Source organism: Naegleria gruberi (genome assembly GCF_000004985.1).
Source record: "Naegleria gruberi genomic scaffold NAEGRscaffold_90, whole genome shotgun sequence".
Taxonomy (NCBI): Eukaryota; Heterolobosea; class Eutetramitea; order Acrasida; family Naegleriidae; genus Naegleria; species Naegleria gruberi.
In genome coordinates this window covers 79,165-93,659 of record NW_003163237.1, presented here as the reverse complement: position 1 = coordinate 93,659, position 14,495 = coordinate 79,165, and the positions used below count along the sequence as shown (strand labels likewise).

At 32.0% G+C, this 14,495-nt stretch overlaps 7 protein-coding genes across 7 annotated transcripts in view; 3 read left to right on the top strand and 4 right to left on the bottom strand.

Annotated features, from left to right (window-relative positions):
• Positions 1-511: 511 nt before the first annotated feature.
• Positions 512-3,304, top strand: NAEGRDRAFT_76099 (uncharacterized protein; the record flags this gene model as incomplete). The annotated part of the gene is made up of 4 exons (XM_002668967.1): positions 512-531; positions 561-1,380; positions 1,941-2,709; positions 2,823-3,304. The coding sequence occupies 4 exons, from the start codon at positions 512-514 to the stop codon at positions 3,302-3,304; spliced, it is 2,091 nt and encodes a 696-aa protein (XP_002669013.1).
• A 564-nt stretch (positions 3,305-3,868) lies between these two features.
• Positions 3,869-5,971, top strand: NAEGRDRAFT_76098 (uncharacterized protein; the record flags this gene model as incomplete). Its single annotated transcript, XM_002668966.1, has 1 exon — positions 3,869-5,971. One exon carries the CDS (start codon positions 3,869-3,871, stop codon positions 5,969-5,971), a length of 2,103 nt encoding a protein of 700 aa, XP_002669012.1.
• A 651-nt stretch (positions 5,972-6,622) lies between these two features.
• Positions 6,623-7,630, top strand: NAEGRDRAFT_54505 (uncharacterized protein; the record flags this gene model as incomplete). Its single annotated transcript, XM_002668965.1, has 1 exon — positions 6,623-7,630. The coding sequence occupies one exon, from the start codon at positions 6,623-6,625 to the stop codon at positions 7,628-7,630; it is 1,008 nt and encodes a 335-aa protein (XP_002669011.1).
• Positions 7,631-7,678: 48 nt separating this feature from the next.
• NAEGRDRAFT_76096 (uncharacterized protein) lies at positions 7,679-8,494 on the bottom strand (the record flags this gene model as incomplete). The annotated part of the gene is made up of 1 exon (XM_002668945.1): positions 7,679-8,494. One exon carries the CDS (start codon positions 8,492-8,494, stop codon positions 7,679-7,681), a length of 816 nt encoding a protein of 271 aa, XP_002668991.1.
• Positions 8,495-8,716: 222 nt separating this feature from the next.
• On the bottom strand, positions 8,717-9,202 carry NAEGRDRAFT_76095 (uncharacterized protein; the record flags this gene model as incomplete). Its single annotated transcript, XM_002668944.1, has 1 exon — positions 8,717-9,202. One exon carries the CDS (start codon positions 9,200-9,202, stop codon positions 8,717-8,719), a length of 486 nt encoding a protein of 161 aa, XP_002668990.1.
• A 292-nt stretch (positions 9,203-9,494) lies between these two features.
• On the bottom strand, positions 9,495-11,636 carry NAEGRDRAFT_54504 (uncharacterized protein; the record flags this gene model as incomplete). The annotated part of the gene is made up of 2 exons (XM_002668943.1): positions 9,495-11,328; positions 11,425-11,636. The coding sequence occupies 2 exons, from the start codon at positions 11,634-11,636 to the stop codon at positions 9,495-9,497; spliced, it is 2,046 nt and encodes a 681-aa protein (XP_002668989.1).
• A 459-nt stretch (positions 11,637-12,095) lies between these two features.
• The window catches only part of NAEGRDRAFT_76093 (uncharacterized protein), a gene marked incomplete at both ends in the record, with an annotated part of 4,522 nt that continues 2,122 nt past the window's right edge, over positions 12,096-14,495 (bottom strand). The window contains 5 exons of the mRNA XM_002668942.1: positions 12,096-12,998; positions 13,083-13,621; positions 13,669-13,763; positions 13,807-14,210; positions 14,286-14,455. Of these exons, the coding sequence (XP_002668988.1) occupies positions 12,096-12,998; positions 13,083-13,621; positions 13,669-13,763; positions 13,807-14,210; positions 14,286-14,455 (2,111 nt within the window). The remainder of the gene's footprint in view (positions 12,999-13,082; positions 13,622-13,668; positions 13,764-13,806; positions 14,211-14,285; positions 14,456-14,495) is intronic.

Sequence of the window (14,495 nt, the reverse complement as noted above, 5' to 3'; positions counted from 1 at the left end):
GATTTTGAGTGATCATAACCCGGAACGTTCTCGTCGCAGAGATAATAGATATACTAGGAATTTTTGAGTTGACCATTTTTGATTATCTCAATAACTACGGGGAGTTTTTTCACGTGTATTACAGAATAGATAGATTATTTTATATAGTAATACATATATAATAACTGGATAGCCAATATTAGTGGTTCATTTTATGAGAATAGGTTTTCGCCATACCCAAACCCAAACCCAACACATATTAAAATTATATATCATCATGTAGCCGTGAGCATTTCCTATCTAATGATATATATTGATGTATATGAAGTCTTATAAATAATGATGTTTTAAGAGCGCAGATTAATATCAATTGGTACAACACCATGCATTATTCAAGATATTTGGGATCTCTATTTTAATAGAAGTCAATACCTAGAGTTGACATTTCCTTCTGGATTTTTAGATAACGAAAAAAATCATTCCAGAGCTAATTTTCTCATTAGTGATGCAGTTTTGAATTTATTAGAACAAAATGCCAGTGCTGTGTATTATGTTTTGAATCATATTGGATATTTAACAAGATCCATTCAACAAAAAAAATTAACTCACCACCAAAGATTGAGATATGGATGGAGATCATTCTTTTTCTTTTTATTTCAAAACTACAAAGTTAGAACTCTTACTGAAGAAGATGAAGATGGAACCCAAAGACACGTTTATAGAATTCCTGATCACTCTTGGTCAACTGAGACACTAAATGCTGTTTTTCAACAAGTGATAGGATTAACATTACTTATGGACAAGTGTAGAAATTCAAATACTAGATTGCTTCCTTTTAAGCTGCAAGAATATTATTTAGAGAATTTATTTAGTGAAGCCAGAGGATTTTATGGAAACAAGCGGAATTTAAATTATAAAGAGTTTATCAGAGTTGTTTCTCAATTAATAGAAGAACAATTAAGTGAAACATGCTTCCAAAACACCAAACCTTCAAAATATAATGCCATTTTTGATGATACACCTTTAACTATATCAGATTTAGAGGTGTTTGATAATTTTCCATCATCAAAACATATTCACTTCATCATTACAGAAGAATTTGAAAAAACAACAACTCTTTACAAAAAATTGGATTCGGAATTTAAAGATATTTCTCTCATCAAGTTATTATCAACATGTTGTAATTCATTTTGTGGATATTCACTTTGGAATGAAGATTACAAGTTTACAAAATTTTCAGAGATTGAAAAGAATCAATTTTATAAGATTGAAAAGGATACACAATTAATATTTGAGAATGAAGAAATATGCCTAGAAAAGAAAATAAGGAAAACCTCTTCACAGACAGGTGCATATTTCAATTTATCAGCTGATTCTGAATATGAAATGAAAATCCACAAAGTGGTTAATAATTTTTTTAATATTGAAAAATCAAAACAGGATGCCAATAGGCAAAAGAGATTTATATCTACAAGATATAAAGTTTCAGACACATCACGACAATCAAGTCAACGTGTATTGGAGTTATAGAATCTGAAATTAATGGTTATATTGAACTAGGTGAATGCATCATTAAAAAAGATAGAAAACAAACTTATTACCATATTATTCACCAAATGGTTACAATAGTTGGAAAGAAAGCTGTATTTCAAAGAAGGATTTCAATTAATGAAGCCCCACAAGCATTTTATTTGTGAACCTTTATGAAAGGTAAAGGAGGTAAACTAATTGATGTCAGCAACCAATTTCACTGGCTATATGAAAATTTTGAATCATTTGAAAGGGTAGAAGTTTACCAAGATTCAGAAGATGATGAATGGTATATTTCTAATCAATAATAGGATTTATCTGGATTTATTCAATTAAAACTGAATAAAGTCGGATATTTATCTGCTCGAATCTACTTTTATCTGATTTAATCTGACGAAAATTTAAAAATCCATCGCTGGCTAGATTATTAGGATAGATATTACCCTCACCATATTTCAGAATCTGCTCGAATATTTTCATTACCAAAATTCAAAATTTCTGAACATTATGCCAGACTTAATATTGAATTTGATGACATTCCTCCATTACCAGACAATTATGTACAGACCATTAATATTCCGAAAGATGTGATTGATACTGTGAAATCCAAAATTAAGACTATTAATGTAAAACAAGATTCAATTCCATTAAGAAAAGATACAGATGTGGTTGGTAATAAGAATGATCAAATAGTTTGTCCTTTATGTCAAAAGAATTATGCAGTTGGAAAGAATTTATTGAATCACCTTCGAACAAAACATGATTGCTCTACAGATAAGGCAAAAGTAGTAGCAGATTGTATGGTCAATTCATGCTATTTAACTAATGCCCTTCATCAAGAGCTCAAAAGAAAAATCAGATTGGAAAAATTCAAATTGACTCCAAAAGAAGATGAAATAATGATTGAATCTGATAGTGTAGAGCCATCTCAAAATAATAACACTCAAAATATAACAATTTCAGTCACATCTCCTAAGAAAGTAACCAAATCCAATTCAAAAACTCAAATTTGTAAATGTGGAAAGGGAAGAAAAGCTGTAAAAGCTTCCTGTAAATCATGTAGACAATGCTGTCTTAATAATGGTGGATGCACAACTCATCAATTCAAATGTAATCTAATTGAACCAATTGAGGAATATGATGTACTGATTTTAGATTTTGAAACAACTGATCTTCAAACAAGAGCACCAACAGATTGCTGTATTTACAATATCTCCACTAACGAAACTTTATCCTTTCCAAAATATATTTTACCTAGAGTGAAAATCTCTCGTGAGATGCTGAAATATTAACAGGAATTACTAATCAATTAGTGCAAAATGGAACCAAGGAAATGGAAGCAGTGAAATTAATTATTGATTTTTTACCAAAGAAATCATTAATTCTTGCTCATAATGCACCATTCGATAAGAGTGTTCTACATCGAGCATTTAATCATTGGAGAATCAACAATTCCAAGATTACTGATGGAATGAAAAATAGTCGCCTTATTTTCTTAGATACAATCCCAATTTTGAAGAAAACATTGAAACTGGGGAAAAATCAATGCAAGTTAGGAAATATTTATCAGCAATTATTTAAACAATCGATTGAAAATCAACATACAGCAGCTGCAGATGTTTTTGCTTTGAAAGAAATATTGGAGCATGTATTTGGTAAAGAAAATGTTATTCGAAACATTCAAAATCATTTCAACCTTATTAAGGATTTGAAAAAATCATTTATAATGGTTGATTCTAATGGAAAGGAGATGAAAGATGGCTCATTTGACAAGATAATCACTAGATCAAAATAGCTTAATAAAATTTTCAATGGCGCCTTCAGATTTATTTTAAACCAAATATAGTATTCGCTTAATACCTTATAACTTGTTATGTAAGAACATCCATTGGATTAAATTTTCAGAATACTATCTAACAGTGATTTAGATCATTATTACATACAATGGTATCTTTAAAATATATATTTATTACGTTACAATGATTTTAATCTTAATTGTCAACATCAAGTCAAAAATCCTCTCCATAAAAATTAACAACTACACTCCTCTTTTGTACTACATTAATAACCATTAAAATTGTTCAAAAAAGTGAGTGTAACTACAAGATGATGGCTTGTATAATATCCTGAATCTATATTAAATGTAACAATACCACTATTGTAAATAATACCAAAGTATTCGATGACTACTTTTATCAACCAAAAAAGAGGGTAAGTAATATTTTTTAAAATCAGCTGGTAGTTAGTAGTTTTTTGACCCATAATTTTATTTATTTTATTTTTCAGTAACACGCGGACATCAACATTGTTCCCCCCTGCCAGTTGTAGTTTGTTGGACATGATAAAAATTCCAAAAAAAATGCACGAATATTATTACAGAGGCACCACATTCTTCCCACCGCAATGGGCTTCTTGTGATTCAAAAATATTCAATCATGAGTGTGTTGGCTTGCTTGAATATTTTCCCAATAATTTAGTAAAAATTATTGGTAGAGAAATGATCATTGCCATGTTGGATAGGACTGGTTTCGCTTTTGTTGTTTATTCGGAAAGGTGTTTAGTTGTGAAGGGTTATTCGAAATTGCCAAATGTTAAATCTTTGAAAGACAAGGAGGATGATGATGAAATTGTAGATATTCGAATGGATAATGTTGGAGAATGTAACATTTATTTTCATACAAGAAATGGAAGAATTTTCATGATGGATACTCGAGAAAAAGTACTTGATGTGAAAAATACAGTGTCCGAATTACATTGTTATTCGAAAGTGAAAAAAATATTGGATTCTATTATTGAAAGAGGGTACCTACACCCATTGGATTTGTATAGATATCATTGGAATACTTTTAAAAAGGTAGAATTATTAAATAATCGATTTCTACTTATTTTGACGTATGATGGTGAAATGAAACTATTCAGATACGAAGAGGAGATAATTTGCTTGCAGAATCAAGAAAAAATTGATGACTTTGTAGTGAGCACCAACTCTGTGCTATTGAAAACATCGAAAAGGAGAATTCTGGAATTTTGTAAAGATAAATTCGGTCATTTGAGTTTCAGCAAGGCGAATGAAAATGTTGTAAAATTGCCATTTGAGTGGGATGAAGGAGATTCAATTGACCTTATTGGATTAAGTACTGGCTTTCTGATACGACACCATAAAGCAAGCAAAGAAATTGGAAACTATACAAAAGAGATGATATCCGAAACAATAATTTGTGGAAAATCTATTATTGATGATAGAAACAAATTATTGAAATACTTCACACAAGTGGGATCAACTGATTTATTTGTAAATTTGGAATTTCTCAAATTAATAACTGGGGATTTGAGTAATTTGATTAGTGAAACCAATTTATTGGACAATTTGGATGAAGAAAGTATAATAATTTTTAAGGAACTCATAATTCTCATATGCAAATTATCACAATACCCAAATTCGAATAGTGATGAATATCTTGAACATTCTAACGTTGTAAATATATTGGAACGATTCAAATACATGTTAAAAGAATCTCTTATTAAGAATATCATAACAGCACTAGCATTACTTGGTAATATTTCAGATATTGGCCTATCTCTAAAACAATATTTATTTTCACTATTCGTTGAAGAGTTAAATGAAGATAATGTATGCATCATGATCGAAATTATTTCAAAATGGTTAAAATTTTATCCTAATGGTAAATTGATTAATTTAATGATGGGAAGATGTCTTGCCTTCACTTCAGAAAATTTAAATTCTGTCAAATGCCAAGATAAAAATATGATGAGTACAATCAGAAAAATAATTAATTCAAAGAAATTAAAGAAATCTCAAATATACGACATTAATTGGACCGAAACAGCAAATGAAAAGTCATTGAACTTGCTTTATAAGGAATACTTGGAAAATTTGGATAGAAAGCATAGTGTTTCGATAATTATTAACCATGAAAAAACTGAACTTTTAAAAGTTAACAAAATATCATTAATATTGGCGAGTCCAGTATTTGCTCACTTAATCTCTCAAAATGATGAAAATGAACCTTTGATTGATTTATTCGAATTCCAGAAAATGCTGATAGAAAATTCAACAGACATGTTTTACCAACATATCAACATGACCGAGCATTTAAGATTTATAATTCTGGTATGCTCTTTGAATCCAGAAATAATTATGTCAATGGAGAATTTCACAATTACAGAACTTGTTTCTGTCATCATAACTGCTCACCATTTCCAAATGGAAAAACTCTTTCATTATGCAATATTGTGTGTAATGAATTCGAACGGAAACAAGCAAGAATTGGAATTAATTTTGGAAATGATTAATCTTTTGGATTTTGATCAATCAGAATATTCGAGCTGTTTGTGGAAATTTGCAATCACCTTTTCTTCATCCTTCCTAAAAAAGAGGATTAAGAACAATAAGATTTTATCTAAAATTCTCATCCTTAAAGAATACTTTCAAAATACATAATTTTACCTTGGAACTGACATGTCAACCATCAATTGCAGTAAAAAAAAAATGAATCTAGACGAAACCCCATCATCCAAAATCGGAAGCAATTTATTTCCTGATGACATTTGTTTTGAAATTATACAATACTGTGAACCTTTGTTTGTAATTAAATCCTGCGCGTTAATTTCACAACAATTTTTACAAGTCATCAAATCCTATTCTAAACTTTCCATCAAACTTTTAACTATTACACAAAACAAAATTGATGGACTGGAAAATAGCCAATTTCTACAAAATATAGAAACTATTGGTATTAGTTTATCTATATTTAAACAAGCTGATGGGAAATTATTGGAAATTTTAAAGAAAATGACAAACTTGAAAAGAGTGAATGTTTCACACAATTTGTCACTTTTAAAATGTGTTTTTGAATTACCTAATTTAACTTGTCTTGGAATTGATTGGTGTAGCATTGATATGGAAAGTGTACAAAAATTAGGTGAAATGAATCAATTGACTGAGCTCAGAATTGAATGGAGTAAGATTAGACGCGGAGTGGAAATTATTGGTAATTTAAAAAACTTAACTAGTCTTAAGTTGAAAGGAAATACTTATGACGATGAGGGAATTATATCATTAAGTCAAATGTCAGAATTAAGATCACTCAAAATGATGGATTGTAACCTTGAAACAATCAATGAGATATCCAATCATTCCAAGTTGACCGAACTTTGTATTAATTCTTCTGAACTAACTCCCCAATCTGCACATCTAATTGCAAAGTTATCAAATTTGACAAATCTTTCTATCAATCGATGCTCAATCGCAGATTTAGGTACCAATAACATAAGCCAATTGAAGCAAATTAAATATCTCCGAGCTTGTGAAAATGGAATTGGATCTATTGGAGCAAGAAATATTGGAGAAATGAAAAATTTAACATTACTTGAGCTAAGTGGAAATAGAATTGGCGATGATGGACTCGAATCAATTGGTAAATTGAGCAAATTGGCTTACCTCGATTTAGGGGAAAATGAAATAACAGATCAAGGACTAAAATCATTGAATAATCTTGAGAAATTAGTCACCCTAAATCTAAAGAATAATAAGATCACAAATTTGGAAACTATTTCTCACTTGAAGTTAACCAACCTAGATGTAACAACAAACAAAATTGGAAATGAAGGAGCAAAATACATTGCTGAAATGAAACGCCTTAAGGTTCTCCGTATCAATGATAATCATATCACTTCAGATGGTGCTAAAATACTATCAGGAATGACTCAATTGACTTGCATTTTTTTATGTGATAATCTGATTGGAGATGAAGGTGCTTTGAGTATTGGATTGCTATATAATTTGGAATATCTTGATCTTAAAGGAGCAGGAATCACAGGTGAAGGATTAAAAACTATCTGTGAACTAATTAACTTGAGAAGGTTACACGTTTCTCATAACCAAATTTCAGATTTAGGTGCCAAATACATTAGTGGAATGAATAATTTGACAGCATTGAACGTATGCGATTGTAACATTGGCTTTGAAGGTGCACAATTCATCTCTAACATGCAAAGTTTGGCTGATCTTGACATTACAAAAAATAATCTCACCACAAATGGTATTAAATTATGTAGAAATATGAAAACTTCAAAAAAATTAAAATATTTAAAAATTTAATTGCGTAATTTAAATATGTAATTCCAATAAATATTCCACTCAAAAATTTTAATCTTTCTTTTGAACAATCTGTTGTTGTTCTTCCATGAAATATCCCAAAGTTGCACTGACGAAATAAGTGAACAAGACCAATAAATCTGGACCATTTTTAACGATTGATCCATGAACTACCTTATCTACGTTTTCTTGATGTTTTTTGGCATCATCAAAAACAGCTACATAGGTCAATATTACAGAAATTGAAAGATACAAGCCAAATGACAATAAAAATCTGGCACTTGTTAATTTCTGACCTCTCTTTGCCTTACCAATCAAAATTCCAACACATCCCAACAAGACTAAGAAGGTTTCCAAACAAAATACGTATTCATTAGGATAATCCCACCAACCTAAGCCACCTTTCCAATTACTTATTGGAAAGAATGCAAGTAAATCCTTTCTATGAACAAGAAAATCCAAAATCCAATGAGAAAATGCTCCTAAAAACATAATGAAAACAATCTTTCCCAAAGAATCAACTTTTTTCTTTCCACTAACCTTCGAATAAATCCAATAAATCATCGAATAGACAAGTGACAGAATAAAAACTCCCAAAATGGAATGTGTATAATCAATAGAAAAATCCATAGGTGTAACTCTTCCCTTCCTCATCAAATCCACATTATAAGTTGCATATTCTCCACAAATCCATGGCTTGTATGGACAAGAGTCAATTTGTGAATCGAATAACTTTTCACACAGAATGGCAGATGTATAAAATACAACATCAATCCATTGCGTGGAGAGAATGAGCCATGAGAGTGGAATGGAGTGGTTTCGGATAAAGAATAATAAACCAGCAGGGCCGTAATGTCCTTGAAACATTTTTTTATCTTTGAATATTCAATCAAATTGGAAAGATGATTTGTGGATTGACGTTGTGCCAATTTGTTCAATGTTCTAATAGTTGTTTCACATATTATTATACATTTTATTTACAAACAGTCAACCAACTATTAACAACTTTACAAAAGCAATCTTTCAAACATGCTTCAATAAACACAATTAATAATCAGGATAGTATATTTACACACAATTAAATTACATTTAAGCATATGTAGTAGCAACTGGTTGATTAGTCTTAACCATTGAAGTCTTTCTTCCTCTAGCTGCAGCAATACCAGCATGAGCTACTGGAATAGTACCTAGTACGCTACCAATTATACCTGTAGAGAATGCCAAGTGATCAGCTGCACCTGCTCCAGTATATGACTTTAAGGCAGTTGCATTTCTCATGTAAGGACTCCAGAAGAGAGCATAACCGAATGAGAAACCTAAAGTTAAAGAACTCCAAATCAAGTATGGAATACCAAATCTCCAGTGAGGAAGGAGGAGAGTAGCCAAGGACATGGCGAAAGTTCCCAACCACAAGATGACAAACAAGGCATCGAAAATGTAAGCTTCATAGTTGATGTTACTGCCATGGAAACGAGCAGTTACACCCAATGAACAAACACCCAAGGCGAATGGAATGAAACTTGCTGCTGCAGCTGGAATTGCTAATGCTCTGACAAGAGTTTTGAATTTACCCATTTTTTGACTGTATTGGAAAGGTTTAGTTTACTGTTTCTATTCTTTTTTTTGTGTTAAGATGATAGAGAGTGAGTTATTCGTTTAAAAAACAAATCGGGAAAATCAACAATTTAAAAATTAAAAGGAAATGCACTATTTTGAAAACAACTGATTTGGAAGTATTTTAAATTTGAAATGTGTGGTTCGAAATGAAATTAAATGTAAAAGTTGGATTTTCAAGGTAACTTTCCTTTTTTAATGTTTATTACCAATCTGTCAATTCACCAAAAATCAAAAAAATGGGAAATACTAATCAAATATGTCCAGAAAATACGTTATTCCATAATTGTTCAGAAGATATACTAGTCGTTATGATTTCGTAAAGTATCATTGTAAACATGTGAGACGTTGGAGTGTCCAAATGTGATAATAGGGTATCGGCCAATTCTTCCGAGAGAATGACTGGATGTTTGGCGTGGGAAGAGAAGAATTCATCGAATATTTCTCTTGCATTCTTCTCCATCTTGAAGTGTTGTTTGTGGAGTGAATAGGATGCTGATTTCATTGATTTGGAATATTTGGCACTGAAATCAATTATACTTTTACAACATCTGACATGATTTAGTTTACCATTCTTAGTTGCCCACTTCAAAATTGATTCATAGGATGAAGGGCTGTTTGCCATATCAATAAATACTGAAACTTCTGGTGATGATAACATTACTCGGCTTTCTCTCTCCAATAATTCAATTGATTCTCGTTGTGTTTCTAATTGAGTGAATAATTTTTCATTTTCCTCTTCCATGATTTTAATCTGCTTTTCCAATAGTAGAAATTTGTATTTCAGCTTGTTGAATTCGTTATCTTTCAAAGTTCTGCTCCTCTTTTCAATCTTTTCCACTCGTTTGTAAATCTTTTCCTTTCTCTCTTGTAAACTGGATGGTGAATATGAAATGCAATTGAACAGTGCTGAATGTGTTGGTCCACCACGAGGTGGTGAAATCATATACTGTTCTACATCGCTGTCACTCGAAGAATCACTATCGTCATCACTATAACTTCTAGCTGGATCGTTAAAGACATCCTCTGCTGAGGATGATTTTGAACTGGAGATGTTTAATCTCAAATTCCTAGGTGGTAGAGGTGCTGTGTTGTGATGTGAAAAATTCTTTACACTCGCCTCGATCATGGTGTTAAAATCGTGTTCGTCCTCCTTCTCCTTCTCATTGAATGATTCACTGGAACTCATACTCGAGCTGTCCCACGATAAATCTGAAGAAGATCCGAAACTAGAACCGAAAGGAATTCGAAACACAGCCATAAATGACAAATCTCCAATTATATTCTCATGTTCCGATGAATGAATCATATCTGATGACATTCGTCCTGAAATTTCTCCCACTGAAATCTCTACAGTGAATGTTCTTCCATTTTTTGTCTTTCCTAGTACATTTCTTGGCTTTCCAATCATTCTCTGCTTTCTCGTCTTTTTGTAATTATTGATAAACTCGTCATGATATTTGGCAAATACTGTTGGCATGAGAACTTTGACATTCTCTCCTATCAGTTCAATATGTTTCCACTCAAACATTGCCTCTGCTGCACCATTTACACCTATAATTATTCCCTTATCATTTGCAATGACAGTAGGATCTGTCATGGCATCAATTAAATTTGAAATCTTCAATCCCTTCTTGTAAATATCAAATGTAATTTGCTTATCTGAATGATATGATTCATGACTTGTGAAAGATGATCCAGAATCTGATGATGAGGATGTACCATCAATCATGGTACTAACTGTCATTTCATATTTTGCATTTTCAAATACAATTTCAAAAGCTCTCATCCACATATTGTACTGATCAGCAGAAGGAGCCACCACAACAAGAGTTTCCTTTTCTGCCACTGAATTTTCCACAAACAAGAGCATACTATTCGATTTTCCACATAAATTATTAGCTGGTTGAGGAAGTGTGGGTGATTCAAATGCAGCCTCTGTTGTCACCATATTGTACTTGTCGTTTTTGTGCCCGTCACAAACTAAATTGTGTGAATATATTAGAAAGTATGTTTGCATGGGTGTGTGAAAATCAGAGGTTTTGAATTTAACAAAAGCTCCATCCTTTGTTAGTGTAAAGAAGAATCTAAGAGTTGGACAACACCAAAAGAAATGAACATTTCAAATAGTCATGTGAATGAACGAAAGTAAACTAATCACATGTAAAGGAGATTTTACTTACTTTTTCCATCTACCAAAAAATCCATTCTGTCTCATCACCAATTCTCCACTCGCAACCAATGAATCATCTTCTTGTTCGTGATGATGACCACCATGATGGTGATGATGATGATTATGATGATGGTGTGTTGTAGTAGCTTGTTGAAATACGAATCGTCTATTCCTAGGTGAAATATCATTCGGTGATGATGAATTATTGTTTCCAAAGACCATTTTGAAAAATTCGAAAGGTTTTTTGTAAAGCAATGAGTGTCAAACCTTTCGAATGATGATTAATCCAGCAGTGCTAGTATTGAATGGTTTTTTTGTGTTGTTTTTTTGTCTTTATGTGGAAATAATTCCGCTGATTTTAATATCGAAATGTAAAACGCGAAACATTTTTGTACATTAGCATATCTATGATGATTATGAAGCACATTTTCAAGTTGTTTGTTTTTACATCCGATACCCAATAATAATTATAATATTTATCATGATGAGCATGTTGTAGTTCGGGATGAAGGTAAATATTCGATAACGGTAAAACTGTCCACAATTTTTTTAATAATAAAAAAAATATCGTTGCCACCTCATCACATGCAATGATGGAAACAACAGGAAAACTAATAACATAACAATAAGCTATCCTCATCATAACAACAACAGGAAACTAATAACAAAATAATAAGCTATTTATTTACTACTATCATGATGTTCCAAATAATAATTGAGTGAATTTACCAATGGTCCGGAAGGTTGTCGATTTTCCTTTGCAAATTCATCAACAAATTTAACCAAATTGACATGGAAACAATCTTGTTGAATTTCCTTGTAAATATTCTTGGTATAATACTCTGGTGAGAGCATTCCCATGCAATCAATAATAACAGAATAGTAATATCTACAAGTGGTTTCAGACAACTTTTTGACCATGAAGGCAGTCTTGATTTCTCCACGAATTTGTCTTGATGGAGGTGCTCTCGGATTGTTAATACTACGTGATATACACATGTAGACTTCTTCACTTGGATTGTAAGAACAAGAATAGGCATGAACAAATTCTCTCTTGGAGCGTGGGAAGGGCATCTTGAAGTTTTCATGACAAACCACGTGCATGTACTTTCCAACCTGTACAGAATCAACATGTTTGGAGGAGGTTAATTGTGCTACTCGTGTTGAGAGGGATTTTTCATCAATCCAAGCATTGAAAAGGTCCTTGTGTTTGCAATTCATATCGTACACATACTTGAGTTGAACGTGCCTTCTACTATTACTCAAATGGTTGTGAGCAACCTCAGGACTGATATAGGTCTTACCACCACTACCCTCAAAGTGAATACTCCACTGATTCAACTCTAACAAGAGTTCCTTTCTATTGTTAAATTCATAATCATTGAAACGGTGGTTTTCCAAATTGATAATTTCAGTTCCACACTTTTCACAAAACTTGAAGAAGGCCTTCTCATCATCCTCATCATCATCATCATTTTCATCCTTCACATAAGGTCTCAGCTGTTCTGGGTTACGTTTCTTTTGCTCCAAGAACTTATTGAAATTCTTCGACTTGATGAATGCTGGAAATTCTTCTCGTAATGCCTTTAAAAGGATTATTGTTATATTATAATATTGTACAACAGTAATTGTAATGATTGGATGAACAACAACAATAATAATACTTACTTTGAGACATAGGTTTTGGAAGTTCTCAAATAAATCAGAAGGACAATTATCATCATTACAGTCCTTGAATTTCATTTGAAATGGGCCAAAAGCATTCTTCACATACTTTAATTGCAATCTTTTGGGAGCAGTTTCTTCAAGGTAATCTCTTACCATATTCTCTGCCATATTATAACGAAGACTTGGAATTGGAGAGCTCACATACTCTTGACACAACTCGTAAAAGTTAATGATATTCACCTTTTCAGAGTCTGTGAAGAAATCCTTGAATCCTTGAATGAGAGAGCGGTCTTGAATGATCTTGGAAAAGTTATAGGTTTTTGGACTGAACATATTGAGACCTGCAAACATTTTATCAAATCCATCACTAAAGTTTGTATTAATGTCATGATGCTTCTCTTTGAGTAAGTAGGTATTTACGAGCACTGATGGTTTTAGTTCAATTCCCTTGATTTCCTCAAATTCGAAAATATCATATACTCTTTCATAGGTCTTTCTTGATGCTTGAATTCTTCCTGGTACTCCCTTAGATTCCATCACTTTACACGAATGATAATTTAATTTCAAAAATTATAATAATACGTACAATTGGCAATAATTAGAGTTTCACCCCACAAATCATATGCAAATTTCTGTTGGCCAATACAACCAGCAATTACTGGACCAGTGTGGATTCCAACTCTAATGATTAATTAGATATGAAATCAAATTGAGAAAAACCTACCTGATGTTGAGTTTGGTATTGTTCTTGGTATTGTAGTTATTAATGACAGATAGCATGTGAATGGCAAATGTAATTACTTTTTCCGGGTGATCTGTCTGTCCATTCAGTCCTCCTACACAAAAGTAAGCATCTCCAATCGTCTTGATCTTCTCCAAACCGAGAGGGGTAATATAAGAATCGAAACCATTAATAATTGAATTGAGAAGTTGCACCAATTCATAGGCAGTGAGACCTGATGACATTTTGGTGAAACCAACCATATCACTGAACAGACATGTACAATCATCAAACTTTTCAGAGATACTTGTCTCACCAGCTTTCAATCTTTGAGCAATACGTTCTGGTAGAATGTTCAATAGTAGATTATCACTTTTCTTCCTCTCCTCTGCCAGCAATAATTTGTGCTATTGATTATTTAATGGAATATTATAATAATATTATTATGATTCAATTATTAGAATTAGGTGACAAAAACATACCTTTTTTTCGAAAGTAATATCCCTCAATAGCATTGTAATTAGATTCTTATTTTCATGGTGGAAAACAGATACGGACACACCAACTGAGAGAGAACTGCCATTCTTTCTGACTGCTTCCAATTCCAAATGTTCTCCAGCAGATTCGGTAGCAACCAATAACTTATCTAGTACTGCCTTTAAAGAAACAGAGTTTTGACCTTCACCAAATAT